At 37.9% G+C, this 15,822-nt stretch overlaps 1 protein-coding gene across 2 annotated transcripts in view; it reads left to right on the top strand.

Moving 5' to 3' along the window:
* Window positions 1-26: 26 nt before the first annotated feature.
* The window catches only part of pigu (phosphatidylinositol glycan anchor biosynthesis class U), a 41,018-nt gene continuing 25,222 nt past the window's right edge, over window positions 27-15,822 (top strand). Inside the window, exons 1-7 of one of the 2 annotated variants that reach the window (XM_062978808.1) lie at window positions 27-212; window positions 4,470-4,534; window positions 5,316-5,375; window positions 7,793-7,855; window positions 9,079-9,188; window positions 10,434-10,534; window positions 14,559-14,656. In XM_062978808.1, coding sequence (XP_062834878.1) covers window positions 83-212; window positions 4,470-4,534; window positions 5,316-5,375; window positions 7,793-7,855; window positions 9,079-9,188; window positions 10,434-10,534; window positions 14,559-14,656 — 627 coding nt within the window. In that variant the 5' untranslated portion in view covers window positions 27-82. The remainder of the gene's footprint in view (window positions 213-4,469; window positions 4,535-5,315; window positions 5,376-7,792; window positions 7,856-9,078; window positions 9,189-10,433; window positions 10,535-14,558; window positions 14,657-15,822) is intronic. The other variant, XM_003220493.4, reaches the window with a different exon arrangement.

Raw genomic sequence — 15,822 nt, 5'->3', positions numbered from 1 at the left:
CTTTCGCGGTAGAGACCCATTCCTGCGGGCCAGGCCCGGAACTACTGGGGGCGCCGGGCGGGGCCCGAGTGCTGCCGCAAAGATGGCGGCTCCCTTGGTGCTGGTGCTTTTGGTGGCCGTGACCGTGAGGGCCGTGTTGTACCGCTCCAGCCTCGCCGCCCTCATCTCGGACAGAGTGGAAGTGGCGTCGCCTTTAAATGCCTGGAAGCGAGGTGAGGCCTAGGAAGAGAGGCCTAGGCGGAGGCGGAGGGGAGGCCCATAGCGCTTCTGGCCATAGCCTTGAGTCAGGGCAGTTAAAGTGGTGTCAAACTGCATTAGTCCTACAGTTTAGATGTGCACTTCTTTGGACCTTTCAATTTGATTTTAGATATGAAGTGTGGTCCTAATGGTGAGGGGGGAACTGGGATACGTTCAGGGAAGGCTCCTGTGATGCCATTATTATTATTATTATTATTATTATTTTATGACACAGCAAACCCCGGTGGCGAAGTGCGTTAAAGCACTGAGCTGGAGACAGAAAGGTCCCAGGTTCAATCCCCGGGAGCGGCGTGAGCGGCCGCTGTTAGCTCCAGCTTCTGCCAACCTAGCAGTTTGAAAACATGCCAATGTGAGTAGATCAATAGGTACCGCTCCGGCGGGAAGGTAACGACACTTCATGCAGTTATACCGGCCACATGACCTTGGAGGTGTCTACGGACAACGCCGGCTCTTCGGCTTAGATGAGCACCAACTCCCAGAGTCAGACATGACTGAACTTAATGTCAGGGGAAAACCTGTACCTTTACCTATGACACAGCAAACAAGATAGATATGCTGGATTTCGTTTCACAAAATCACAAGTCGAACACTTCCCAAGTGTCTAGGACTGTGTGATGTATTTTCGGATGATGCGCGCAGATCCCAGTAGGGTGGACTTTTGCAGTTGGCAGATTGTAATTTTGTCAATGTTCATTGTTTCCAAATGCCGACTGAGATCTTTTGGCACGGCACCCAGTGTACCCATCACCACCGGGACCACCTGTACTGGTTTCTGCCAGAGTCTTTGAAGTTCAGTCTTGAGGTCCTGATAGCGGCTGAGTTTTTCCTGTTGTTTTTTGTCATTATTATTATTACTGTTAGATATACAACAAGATTAGTACACAGCAAACAAGATCACTATGCTAGCTTTTGTATTGGATCACATGTTGGACACTTCCCAATGGTCTAGGACAGGCATGGGCAAAGTTGGGCCGACAGCTGTTAGGAACTGTGGGAGTTAAAGTCCAAAACACCTGGAGGGCCCAAGTTTGCCCATGCCTTGTCTAGGACAACAACAACAACAACAACAACAATAATAATATTTTAGTCCCAAAGCAGCTTGACATGAAAATGTTAGCACAGCATTTAAAATATATAATATTAATAAAACTTTATTTATATACTGCTCTATCTCCTCAAGAGGACTCAGGGCAGTTTCCAAATAAAGTATCCAACAAATTAAACATAATAAAGGATAATAAACATGAAACAAAAAAATACAATTCTAAATAACCACAAAAATTTAAATATACAAATATTAAAATATTAAAACAGAATCAAATATAAACAGTATTAAAAGATTCACAGTTAAAACCATTCAAACCTGTTTGATGTATATTCAAAGATAAAACTACTCCATCCCCTGAATTGATCTTAAACACCTTCTTTGTAAGAGCCTGTCTGAATTGAAAGGTTTTTGCCTGCCACTAGAAGGATAGCAGAGAGGGGGCTATTCTGGCTTCCTTGGGAAGGGAGTTCTAGAGTCAAGGTGCAGCCACCGAGAAGGCCTGCTCTCTCGTTCCCATCAACTGAGCTTGGGATAATAATAATACAGTAGAGTCTCGCTTATCAAACGTTCTGGATTATCTAACGCATTTTTGTAGTCAATGTTTTCAATACATCATGATATTTTGGTGCTAAATTCGTAAATACAGTAATTACTACATAGCATTACTGCATATTGAACTACTTTTTTCTGTCAAATTTGTTGTATAACATGATGTTTTGGTGCTTAATTTGTAAAATCATAACCTAATTTGATGTTTAATAGGCTTTTGCTTATTCCCTCCTTATTATCCAACATATTCGCTTATCCAACATTTTGCCGGCCCGTTTATGTTGGATAGGTGAGACTCTACTGTAATAATAAAGCGGACACAATATGAGGATTTAGAGATTGAACTGTAAAGACTCGGGCACAAGCCAGTAAAGGTGGTCCCAGTGGTGATCGGCACACTGGGTGCACTGCCTAAAGACCTTGGCCAGCACATGAACACAAACTACCGTCTGTCAGCTGCAGAAGACCACCTTACTTGGATCTGCACTCATTATTTGCCGATACATCACATAGTCCTAGACACTTGGGATGTGTCCGACGTGTGATCCAATACAATAGCCAGTATAGTGATCTTGTTTGCTCAGTTGAGCATCAAATAATTATAACAATAGTTTTTATTTGTTGCCTCCTCTTCTCACGGCTCAGTCTAACAGTTTGAATATAAATTATACCATAAATTGACACTATAATGTATTAGTGGTGGGAAACTCCATCGTTTAGATTTATCCCCTTATTTAAGTGTAGAGAGCTAAGCAACTTCGTCAGAAAAACTAATCGTCTCATCACCGATCATAAATCCACTTTAAAATCCAGTTTCTGCCTCCTGAAGAATTCTATGTAGTTTAGTGAAGCCCAGGACCTGTCAACCTAAGTAATTTAAAGGCCCCTCCCTAAACTACAAGCCTCAGAATATTGCAGGAGGCGGAAACTGGATTAAAAATGGCTCCATGCTCTGTAATGAGATCCTTTGTTGATGTGAGTATGCCTGAATGTAATTTTATACACAAAGTTTGTATACCATCAGAAAGCAAAAGTGTCACTATCCTAACTACTTGTGTGGATGATTTTGGATATGGGAATACACAATAAGGAATGCTCCATGATTATTATTGTCATCATCATGAATGAATGAATGGTTATTGCCTGCAGAAAAGGGACCCTATGTTGGAAAAACTAAAAAGAAATGTGAACTCTCTGGGGTTTGGTTCCAGGATACTAAAATCTGTGGGTGAACAAGTCCCATTATATGCAATGGTATAGTAAAATGGTGGCTGTAATATTAAAAATTGCAAAATCAAATTTTGCTCTTTTGAAAGTTTAAAAAATGTTTTCAAGCTGTGGGTGATTGAATCTATGGATGCGGAATCAATTGATAGGGAGGACCGACTGTTGATAAGTTGGAGTAGGCTTTATTAATGGTCAGGCCTGTCGAACATAAATCCTATCAGAAAAAGTTAAAGGACTTGATCAAGTTCAACTTGGAGCAAAAAAAAGACCAAGAGAGAAACAACATAGCAGTCTTTCAAATATAAGACTTGTCAAATAGAAGAGAGGGAAGACTCATTTACTAGGCCAATAGTCAAATCCAAATATAAGGACTTTGAAGTTTAAGGAGGATAGGTTTTGATCTGAATACTGGAAGAAAATTCTGGTAATGGAAAGATTAATTGCATTCACCCCTTCTTTGATATCTTCCCACATAGGATGGACAGCTATCTTTCAGAAATATTCAAGCTCTGGGTTTTCTTTCTTGATCTCAGGGCTGGGATAAATGGGATGGAAACTATCCTTCAACTCTTTGTTTCTGTCTTGATACAAAAATTATTATTATTGGTCTAGTCATGAAGTAGCATACCTCATTCCTGCTTTAAGCATTCCAAGCTACAAGACCCAGTTCTAGATACGAAGCACAGTGCAGAATCTGATTATAAGACAGAAAAAAGCATGACTTTATGCATCTCATTGGATTTGATCAGAGATTTTCTGATTATTCAGAACAGACATAGAACTTATAAGATCATATGAAATTGCACTATAGTTATGCTGGAACTACTCTGAATTCCTGTTGCTCATGAGTCTGGGAATCAAAATACTTGATTCCTCTGGCATGTTTGTTTGTTTTAATTATTGCCTTTATACAATAAAGTGCTGGATCTGTGATTTTTTTTAGTGCTCTCAGCTGGAGTAGATTAAAAATGAAATGTGACAGGAATGTAAAATTCATGATACTTATTTTAAGGCATCTAATGGTTGCCTTATGTAAGCCTCCTTGAGTCCCCTTTGGGTAGAGGAAGACGGGTAGAAATAAGGCAAATAAATAAATAAACAAATGCCTAGCTCAGAGATTTTTATGTCAATGTTGTCTCTTGTAAATACAGGACAGCTCTTGGCCTGTTACCCATGTAGCCCTCCAGGTGTTTTGGACTTCAGCTCCCAGAATCCCTGAGCATTGAAGAAGCTGGCTAGGGCTTCTGGGAGTTGGAGGCCCAAATACTTGGAGGGCCGTAGGTTGAAGAGGCCAAGGAGTGATTTCTCTCTTTGAAAACAATGAGCATTCATCAATGTTTATCCATTCTTCAGCCATGGTGCGATTTATTGATATTATCTTTTTCAGTGGTTGAGGGGCTTGCCTTACTAGACTTGGGCGTGTCTCCCTATTCTGGAGATGTCTTTCATGAAGTAAGTATGCAATGTGTCATTTTTCTTCATAAATTGAAATGCTTTTTTATCCTGAAAATCTTGAAGAAGAAGTTCTGAAGGGTATACATTCTTTCTCTACATGAGACTCCAGAAATGACTGCAATGCGATCCCCATAGGGCTCAAGAGAATCCTATTTCTACCTATTTCTGGTTGCTGCATGCTGTGCACATATTTGTACACACAAGCAATGCAGCAGGACAGTGTGGTAAACAGGTCTATGCACAATTCTGGTATCCCCTTCTAACGAATTAATTCGTATTACATAGGCTCCAATCCAAAATAATTAATTCCTTTGCTGCTGCTTCCACTTATTGTAAGGCTTGTGAGGAATTTGTTGGATTTTCCTTCTTAACTGAGTTTGATTTCCAACAGTATACGAGTGATTGAAATCTCCCATTGCTACTATTTCTCCTTTTTGAATGTTTGGACTTTTTTGTAGGAATGCATCATCCAAAATTTCAATCTAAAACCATTCCTGTGCTTAGCGGCCTATGGAATGAGATATTTATCTTTTCTTGGTAAAATGAATTTCCCCAGAAAGTGAATCTAAATTAGTGATTTTGAGTGTACATTTTCATGCCATACAATGAGAAGATAATATAACCTTTTGCACAGAGTCTGTAATATAGTGTTTGTGTGTGTAATGATTGGAGTCATCTTCAGAAAATGTTTTAAAACATCCAGATGGAGAGTTCCTTTGATCTGAAAGCAGGTTGTGAAAATTAATTGCTTTTTACTCTTTATCTTTTCCTCCCATAGACTCCACTAATAATATATCTGTTTCACTTCCTGGTTGATTATGCTGAACTAGTATTTATGGTGAGTATTGCTTTAATTTTTATCCATAGCAATATTGCCTTTCTTTCAGAGCCTATTTCTTAATTCCCCAAACTATGTAAACTGTAATTCCCTAAAGATATTTACTCGATTCTACTGCTCACCTTTTTTGGCTAAATTACCTCACCAAAATTAGGGTGCACATTAGTTTTGCGTAATGCAATAATCTTAGTGCTGGGCCAAAGCAAAAGTGTAAGCTGCTTCAGGAGGACCTGGAGCTCCTATTTGAGGGACATTATCTCTAATTTAATTTTGATTGCTTAATGCTATGCAATCCTGGGGGTTATAGTTTGGTGAGGCATCAGCATTCTTTGGCAGAGAAGTCTCAAGACCTTGTAAAACCACAGCCCCCATGACTCCGTAACATTGAACCAAGGCAATTAAAGTGGATTCATTCTACACCATAGATGCATCCTAGGGGTTTCTTTTCCATTGCTAGAAGCTTTGGTGTTCTGACACTTTTGCTTTTAAAGAAGGAATTCTAAGCAGACAGAAACTGTAATGCACATTAGTTATGGTTCGTTTTGTGGCTTCCCCATCTTGACCCAGTTTGGGCATAACTTACCTGTTTTCTATACCGAATGGGATATAATATCATGCTTTCTCAATATTAACTGACATATCATGAGTACTGCTGCTACCATCCATAGTTTAGAAACCTTTAAAGTTCAGCAATGATTAGTAATTAGGATTGGGACACATGTATTATAGTATGATAGAACGTGGATTTTTTTTTAGCCTTACTTTTCTGACTTGATGTGTTCTGTGATGTGTCTTCAAGTTGATTCAGACTTATAGCAATCCTATCTTATGGTTTTCTTGGTAAGATTTATTCAGAGGAGGTTTGCTATTGTCTTTCTCTAAGGATGAGAGAATATTGTTTGTCCAAGGTCAACCAGCAGGTTTCCATAAATGAGCAGGCATTTGAACTGTGGTCTCCTGGACTCGTATGTTGTCTTTCAAAATATTATTTCCTACTGGCTTTATCTAAGCATATTTGCAGGGAAGTACATAGGGAATTAATTTCCAGAAGGCATATTGAGGATTATTGATGACAATGATATGTAATTATTTTGTTGCTTATTTATATTTATTTAACTTGTGTTTTATGTAATGTGTGGATTTATTGTTTATCTGTTGGGTGGTGGGTTGATGGTTTTTTGTATTATGTAGTTGTCTTTTTATTTTTGTATGCCGCTTTGAGTCCCATCCATGGGAAAAAAAGCAAGTTAAATGTAATTAAATAAATACCTAAGTACTTTTACTTCACGGATAAGGAACTTTTTTTGTCAAATCCCAAATTAAGAAGGACCCTGAGTGGATTTATTCCACCAGTGGATGGAGCTAAGCAAAATAGGCAATGCTAGATGTAACTTTTACAAATTTTAAAATTTTCCCATCCATTGTATGTGTGTGTCTGTGTATTTATACACACACACCAGCTGAATCTGTTCATATTTATTAAGGGGTAAATTGCTGAGCAACAGCTTCATGGGCTGCAAAGCAAAGGTCAGCTCCATGTGACAGTTTTCCCATCTTCGAAAAGTCCTCTTTACTTTTGGTCATTGATCAGAGATAATGGAAAAAGAAGGCTGTGGCCTAATGAGGGACCTCTTCTGGTCAGCCTAACCTGTGAGTCATAGGTTTTTTCATTCTTGTTTCCCATATGCAAAACTGACCACAGGTTGTTTCATCCCAGAGACTTAAGGATCAGCCCTTAGGATGAAAAAACTTGTGGTTTCTAAATGTAAGATGGGGCACTTTTAATTTCACTTTGATTTTTCTGTAATATACTGAGTCACCAAACCTGTTCACAGAATAAACATACCAAGGCATTGAGACAAAGAGATGATGGTTCATCTGAGGTCAATCTTCTGAGCTGTAAAAATACCCTAAGATGCTAGTCTTAAACAAACTGGCTTGCAACTCTCTTTGAGGATAGTACTACTTTAATGACTAGAGTACAGAGTAGAATTTATTTTACTCCTTGGCAGATAAATATTCTTGCTATCAGATGCCACTGTTTCATATGTTTTAAAACCTGCATTTTTTCTATATACAAGCAAAGTGTTAGGTTACAACTATGGCTGTGATGCAGCTATAACATGATTGTATGAAGGGATATTCTCTTTGAAGTTATAGGGAATTTGATGAATTTGTGTGTTTTCAAGGCATTCTGCTTTTTTGGTTCTCCACTAGGAAGTTATTGCACTAATGATAATCCACATACTATAAATTTAAACTGAACTAAAAAGGTAGCTTTTCAATATGGTTTGATCCACAATTTTTTTATGCAGAATGCTGGTAAGTTGCCTGCAATAGCCCTTTATATTGGTGATGCATTGTGATATTTTATATTTTCAACTGCGTTTCATTGTTGTTGGTGATCTTTTCTTCAGATAACAGATATTCTGACTGCTGTAGCACTCTATTTGGCTATTCAGGACTACAACAAAGTTCTGGTAAGCAAGCAAGATGGCATCTTGGGTTCAGATTTTGTTGACATTGCTTATAGCTTATTTTCTGTGTTCTGTCTTCTCCTTACTGGCTTTCAATTCTGATATAATGTTTTCTATTTCTAGTATTTCAGATAATGATTTGTTCCACCTGCTGTGTGACTTGTTCATCTGCTATAGATGAATATCTGTTTCTACATAGTGAATATTACTATTCTGGTTTGTTATAATAGTAATTACATTATTTCACATTTAAAAAAATATTGAAACAAAATATCACAAACAAACAAAAAGGGAAATGGGGATGAAATATTAATTGGTTGAAGAGAGCAGAATAATATAATTGGATTGGTCTGTTGTTTGCTGGATTTTCATCCATATGCATTTTTGTAGTCTACGAAAACAGTGAGATAAGGGAACAGATAATTGTACAGTTCCCTAACTTTGAGCACATTTACATAAGCCATGTGAGTCAGTCAGGGAATAAATGGACTCCATTGCAACCACACAATACACAGGGTCCATTTGCTGCCACACATGAGAAGGCTACTCAGCGTCACCTTGTTCCACATTAAGAAAAGTCACAGGATGTTCTGGAGCTTCCTACATTTTGGCCCCATTTCCTATTTGAGAAGCAACTGCAGCTGTTCATAGTACAAACCTACATTTTACATTATTTAAAAAATTATGGGGATTTTTTTCAGGTTGTATTTGGGCACATTGGTTGATTTAGTATTCTTCTTTAGCTTTGCTCTAATTTTGATATTAGCAGTTTTTGATCTGTTCCTGGTCTTATTTTGTAAAGAGAATGGAAAACTTCTCCATCTTCTGCTTCTAATTATGCTGTCTATTTGATTTTTATATTGGCTGTCAAACAATGTCCATGTATATAGTAACTTTTTTGGTTGCTTGAAGAATATTGTTTGTGTGTGTTTTTAGGTTTTATATTGTGTTGTTTTTTTGTGTTTTTAAGTAACCTTGGGCCTCTTTTTTAGAAAGATAATGCAAGAAATAAATAAATATAAAATATATGTTTTCACTGCGCAAATTGTTGGTCTTGATTTAGTGTGCCCCACTCTTGGTGAAACTTGCAAGTAGATTTAGGCCAGGAATGTATACGTCTGGATATAGTCCAAAAATAGTACTTTCTGTAGACAGCATTTTGATAGATAGGCCACATGAACTTAGGCATTGTTCATTGATCTCTATTATTGTATCCTTCTCTCCAGTTTAAAAAACAAAAGCTACTAATAGAATTGAATAAATATGCACCTGATGCAACTGAACTTATCCAGACTCCCATGGAAATGTACTATATTCCTCTCAAGGTAGCACTGTTGTAAGTATTGTTTTCAGTATATGAAAGTCTTATGCACAGATTGTTTAACTTTACTGTTTTTATTGACCTAGAGGAATAAATTCAGAATACTGTTTACACAGCACCTTTCAGCCATGGAAGAATTCCAATTACTTTATACATTATTTCAACTGTGAGCAAAAATACCCCTATCAAACACTCATAGAGCAGTACCACCATTTTGTTTGGTGAGCCTCAGTGTCAGAAGCTGGGCAAAAAAATATGGAAAATTAGCATTTCTGAGTCACAGCCTCTTCTTTGCCTTTGCTCTTTTCTTCTTTCTAATGAACTCCTACCTCTTTGGAACCATACTTCCCTTTCCTTGGCTGGATCCCAAATATCTCTGAATTTGTTTTCAGATCTGGTGCACATCTATAGCTGGGTCTGAACAGGCAATGAAAGAAATTTTCCATGCCCAGATTTTCCCTTCTTAGATTCAGAACATCCTTCCTTAGTCCCACTTTCCTATTGAACATACCCAACAATGCTAACACTGCTAAGTATACTCAGTACTGATGGGTTTGAAGGAAGCAGGATTGTCCAGTTTGGCTTTTCAAAATTAGTTGGTTTTTTAATATTTCTGATGATGAGGCATGTATACCCAAGACATAAAATAAGATGACAGAATTGTTATTGCCTGGCATTCTTCATTCCTCAGCTTCCGTTGCAATTTTATTTTATACAGTATTATTAATGAACAAGGTACTTAACAGAGTAAGATGTGAAAAAATACAATTCTCTCCTGTAAGCAAATTCTTATCAATGTTGTTGAAAAGGCTGCTATGAGGCAGCAAGAGATTTTTTTTTTCGTGTTAGGAGCAACTTGAGTTGCTTCTGGTGTGAGAGAATTGGCCGTCTGCAAAGACGTTGCCCAGGGGACACCCGGATGTTTTTTGATGTTTTTACCATCCTTGTGGGAGGCTTCTCTCATGCCCCTGCATGGAGCTGGAGCTGATAGAGGGAGCTCATCCACGCTCTCCCCGGGTGGGATTCGAACCTGGCAGCTTTCAGATCAGCAACCCAACCTTCAAGTCACAAGGCTTTAATCTCTACTAGCAAGAGATGGATGTGAGCAAGTATAATTACTTCACTCAGGGTATGTGTCTGCTGGAGATGAGAATTAATAGGAAATTCCGACATTTGAGGTAGGTCCGAAGGGAAATGTGAAAGGAAAGAAAGTAAATATGTGTTCTGAAATTTTGACTTTGGGTGTCTTTTCTTTTTCAGTTATCTTTTAAATCCATACACTGTGATGTCTTGTGTTGCAAAGTCCACTTGTGCTATCAATAATGCTGTAATTGCATTCTTCATTTTGGCAACAATAAAAGGTAATCTACTTGAGAAATGTATCTTCTTTTGTTTCCCCTAGCAATGGTTCTATGTAACAAATGAGTACAAGAAAGTTTGTAACTGAGATGTCAGACCAACTAGACCAAATCAGTTTGTGATTCTGACAATATTGTATATTGGCTCTGTAGTTTTCAAGTGTTCTTTGTGATTTTGGCTAAATAATAGAAGGGAATTTTGGAGGCCTTTTTCGGGCCCAGGCTTCTTCTTTCCACATTATTGTAGGTGTTCATTAATGCTGTCTTAAAATGCAGCCATAAGGGATAACAAATTAAGTCTGCTGAGGAAAAGTACATCAAAAGCAGCCTACAGTTCAGCAGAGACACCTGGCTGTACAAGATCATCACATTCAATGTAGCTGAATTTCTAGTCATATAAATTCAGTTGTTTCCATGAGCTATTTCATATCCAAACCGATGTTTCTGTTAGAACACTGGGTTTCGAAGGTGCAGTATTTTAAATATTCTCATTGAAAGCAACATCATACTAGTGACAAATTGACCTGAAACCAACATCATATTAGTGACAAATTGCCAGGGTGATGGGGCTTTCTTGCCCCTTTTTCATGCAGCCTTCTGCACAGCCTAAAAATCTCTTTGAATGGGATTTCCACCCTTCCAGAGCATTTTTTATGGGAAGACCATTGTAGGGAGGAAGAAAATCCACAACTATCACCCATGACAAAAAACTTTTTCTGTCAGCAGAACATTCTCACTGAATTCCGGGCATTTCCTAAAAGCAAGAATGTCTGATACATGTTATAGATATGTAGGGATAGCTTTTCTAACTCTTTGAAAGATAATTAAGTATTAATGATACAGCCTGGTACAACTTTTTAAAATGTAAATTGTGCGGGTGTTTTTTATATTGTAGAAGGTGAACTGCTTATTCCATTAATTTCTATCTATATATATAAGAGTGATGGCATCAGGGCAACGGACAAAACAACAAAACTACATGCCCCCCAACCTCAAAATTTGACAACCCCACCCCCTCATTCACGGCTCTAGGTTGATACAACAAAAAGAAAAGAAAAATAAAGTCCTAATTACAGGGAGAGGAATAATAGTTTTTATCCAATTGCTGCCAGTTTGAAGGCTAAGCTCCGCCCACTTGGTCTCCTAGCAAACCTACTCAGCCCAGGGGACAGGCACAGTTAGGCCTCACTTTGGCCTCTTCCACAGATTATCAGATTTTAACTGGATTATATGGCAGTGTAGACTCAAGGCCCTTCCACATCTATATAACCCATTTAGAATCTTATATTATCTGCTTTGAACTGGATTATCTTGACTCCACACTGCCATATAATCCACTTCAGTGTGCATACTAAACATAAAGACAGCCATACAACAGACATTCAATACCACCACTACCTCAACAATTTCTCACCAACACCACCAGACAACGCCACAGCAACGCGTGGCCGGGCACAGCTAGTATATATATAAAAGGGTAATGAAATTTTGGCCTAGGACAAAACAACAAAACTACACATCCCAGAAACACTAAACTTGGCAGCACAACCCCTCGTCCATGCCTCTACATTCATACAACAAAAAGAAAAGAAAAATAAAGTCCTAATTAGAGGTAGAGGAATAATTGTTTTTATCCAATTGCTGCCAGTTAGAAGGCTAAGCTCTGCCCATTTGATCTCTTAGCAACCCACTCAGCCCAGGGGACAGGCACAGTTAGGCATCACTTAGGCCACTTCCCCACTGCCTATAAAATATAGATTATCTGATTTTAACTGGATTATATGGCAGTGTAGACTCAAGGCCCTTCCACACAGCTATATAACCCATTTATAATCTTACATTATCTGCTTTGAACTGGATTATCTTGAGTCCACACTGCCATATAATCAGTGTGCATTTTATACAGCTGTGTAGAAGGGGCCTCATATAATCCAGTTCTAAGCAGATAATATAAGATTATAAATATACAGTAGAGTCTCACTTATCCAACATAAATAGGCTGGCAGAACATTGGATAAGTGAATATGTTGGATAATAAGAAGGGATTCAGGAAAAGCCGATTAAACACCAAATTAGGTAATCATTATACAAATTAAGCACCAAAACATCATGTTATACAACAAATTTGACTGAAAAAGTAGTTCCATGCGCAGTAATGCTATGTAGTTATTACTGTATTTACAAATTTACCACCAAAATATCACAATGAATTTAAAACACTGACTACAAAAACATTGACTACTAAAAGGCAGACTGCGTTGGATAATCCAGAACATTGGATAAGCAAATGTTGGATAAGTGAGATTCTACTGTAATATGAAATAATTACTGTGGTAGAATAATACAGAACAATATAATCTCTAACACCAGGACAGTAAATAAAGAGCAACACTCTGAAAGCAGGGAAATTGGGAATTCCACAAAGGAAACAATCAGGGCCAGCTAACACCTCCCAAGAAAGGATTCTTCCAGAAAGGAAGCTCAGAAGGGAGAGAAGCAGTGTGTATTACCAAAGTCATATTATTATTATTATTATTATTATTATTATTATTATTATTATTATTATTGTGTTGCTGTGAACCGTGAAAATGAATACAATCTGGCTCCAAGTATTCAAAAACAATAAAATCAGAATATATAACAGTTACTGTGGTATAATAAAACAGAACAATATAATCTCTAAAATCAGAACACTAAATAAAGAACAACACTCTGAAAACAGGGGAATTCCACACAGGAAACAATCAGGGCCAGCTAACACCTCCCAACAAAGTATTCCCATTACCAAAGTCTGGCAAATCCTCTGTTTTCTCAGGGCCACAGACAGTAGAAGCACATAAAATATCGCAAAGAACACCACTCTGAAAATTCCAGACAGGAAACAATCCAGACCAACTAACACCTCCCAACAAAAAATTCACTCAGGGAGGAAGCAGCCAGGCTTTAAAGCTGCAAGGCCATTACATGCTAATCATTTTGCCTAATTGCAGCATTCATACTTCCTTCCAACAGACAAAAAAAACCAATCAGAAATATTGTATATTCACAAGCTTTAGGAAATAATATCCCTTGATGGCGCAGCGTGTTAAAGCACTGAGCTGCTGAACTTCTGGACTGAAAGGTTGCAGGTTTGAATTGGGGGAGCGGAGAGAACCCCCACTGTTAGCCCCAGCTTCTGCCAATTACAGTTCAAAAACATGCAAATGAGAGTAGATGAATAGGTACTGCTCCGGCGGGAAGGTAACGGCGCTCCATGCAGTCATGCCACATGACCTTGGAGGAATCTACGGACAACGGCAGCTCTTCGGCTTAGAAATGGAGATGAGCACCAACCCCCAGAGTCAGACACGACTGGACTTAATGTCAGGGGAAAACCGTTACCCTTTAACTTAACTACCACCAATTCCTCAATACTTTATTTCCCATACTACCATACTTCGCCACAGCAATGCGTGGCTGGGCACAGCTAGTTTATTCATAAAAAGTCACTTCTGCATAACCTTTTTGTTACATGTTCACCTGCCCTTACTGAAATACCATAGTTGATTTTGACTGAAATTTGTTGAAAAGTTTAAACTTAGCCTTGGAATATGCAAGACTGAGGTCACATCCAAACCACATGTCCATTTGCTTTTAGATTAAACCTATTTATTGGATCTTGGAGGGAAAATAGTATAGAAAGGTGCCACGAAAGACTGAGCACCTTTTCATATTCATAGAGAGTTTTACTGGCATTAATGATGCTGTGTTCACTAAGACTGACATTGCGCATTTGGGGCTCGAATATATAGAAACTGTGAAATGCAAATATACATAAAATGTGCTTTCTCCTTACTGAAAACCAGTTTCCAGACACACCAGTAATGTATGTGTTTGTCCAAAGTAGTCCTGAGTATTTAAGGACATTAAATTCCTGGAGATTATATCTTTTGTGCTGATCAGAAATATCTATTTTAAAATCATGTTTAGATATGTAACATGTTAGGGTTACTATATGTTACATTGATGTTGATTTCCTGTTTTGTAGGTAGTGCCTTCCTAAGTGCCATATTTCTCGCTGTAGCAACTTACCAATCCCTGTACCCACTTACTTTGTTCGCACCAGCTCTTTTGTATTTATTACAGGTAAATATTCTAGAGTATTTTAAAAAAGCTTCCTTGTAATATATTTCTTATCTGTTAGTAAAAAAAAAAGACTAGCAAATCTGGATTGATTTACACTGCAGTGATGGGGCTATTAGCAGTTTGTAAAGTAGGCAGCTGGTAGTCAGATGGTTAGAATCAGAAAGCAGCCTGCAGAAAGCAGGCCATCTTTACTGAAACACAGCAATTTTTTTTTGCTTTTGTTATCAATGTCACTGAGCAAATTCTGAAACACTAGCATCTTGGCTCTGCTCATCTCCAGTTTGTTATGGGGCATTTGATGGCAGGCCTGCCCCTTGAATCCTCTAATACTAGGGAAAAACTGTATTTTTGCAAAGATTTGATTGTGCTTGCCTCTTTGGGAAGAAGGCAAATTGTGGTTGCTGAAAGCATCTAGTTTCTCATTGTGTGGATGTTGATCTGAGTCGTTCAGGAAGTCAAATGCTGATGGAATCTTTAATTATTCATGTATCACATATCCCAGTAAGATAGAGCAAATTAGAGGACAGAGAACCAGGGACTGATAATAACAATAGAGCAGCCCTCTGCTGGTCCTGCAGAAAACAAGTATATTACACTTTCGTTAACTCATTTTGACATTTGTTACTGAAATATGAATCAATATGAATATGAATCAACTTCGTTAAGAACATTACATAAGAAACTTAAGTCAATTTCAAGTTTGAACTTAGGGTCCATCTCCAAAATATCTATCTATATGCAAGTATTCCAAAATCCAGATTCGTAGTCCTATCTCTTAGCTATAGAATACACTTAATTTTTTAGTTTATATGCCTCTTGTATCAATTAACATACCGTCCTTTGATCAGAAGTAAAGAAGCTAAATCTTAAAAATGAAGACATCTCATACCAGTCAAATTATTATTATTTTTTTTCTTTTCTTTTTTTTTAATAAATTTTTATTGAAGGGTAAGTGAAATACATAGACACAATTTTAAAAACAAATGACAGTGAGGGATAACTAAGAAGGGAAATAAGGGGAGGGGGGGGAGTGAAGGGGAACGAACACCTAGGGATCAACACGAAAGGGGTAAGGGTACAATGATGACTTCCATTCTATCCCCTTTTCGGAGAACAAATTCATTAATATATAATTGTTACTATATCCCGGTTCAATTTACTGTTTT

Source organism: Anolis carolinensis, chromosome 4 (genome assembly GCF_035594765.1).
Source record: "Anolis carolinensis isolate JA03-04 chromosome 4, rAnoCar3.1.pri, whole genome shotgun sequence".
Taxonomy (NCBI): domain Eukaryota; kingdom Metazoa; phylum Chordata; class Lepidosauria; order Squamata; family Dactyloidae; genus Anolis; species Anolis carolinensis.
The sequence above is the reverse complement of the archived record's forward strand: the minus strand, read 5'-3'. Positions and strand labels throughout refer to the sequence as shown.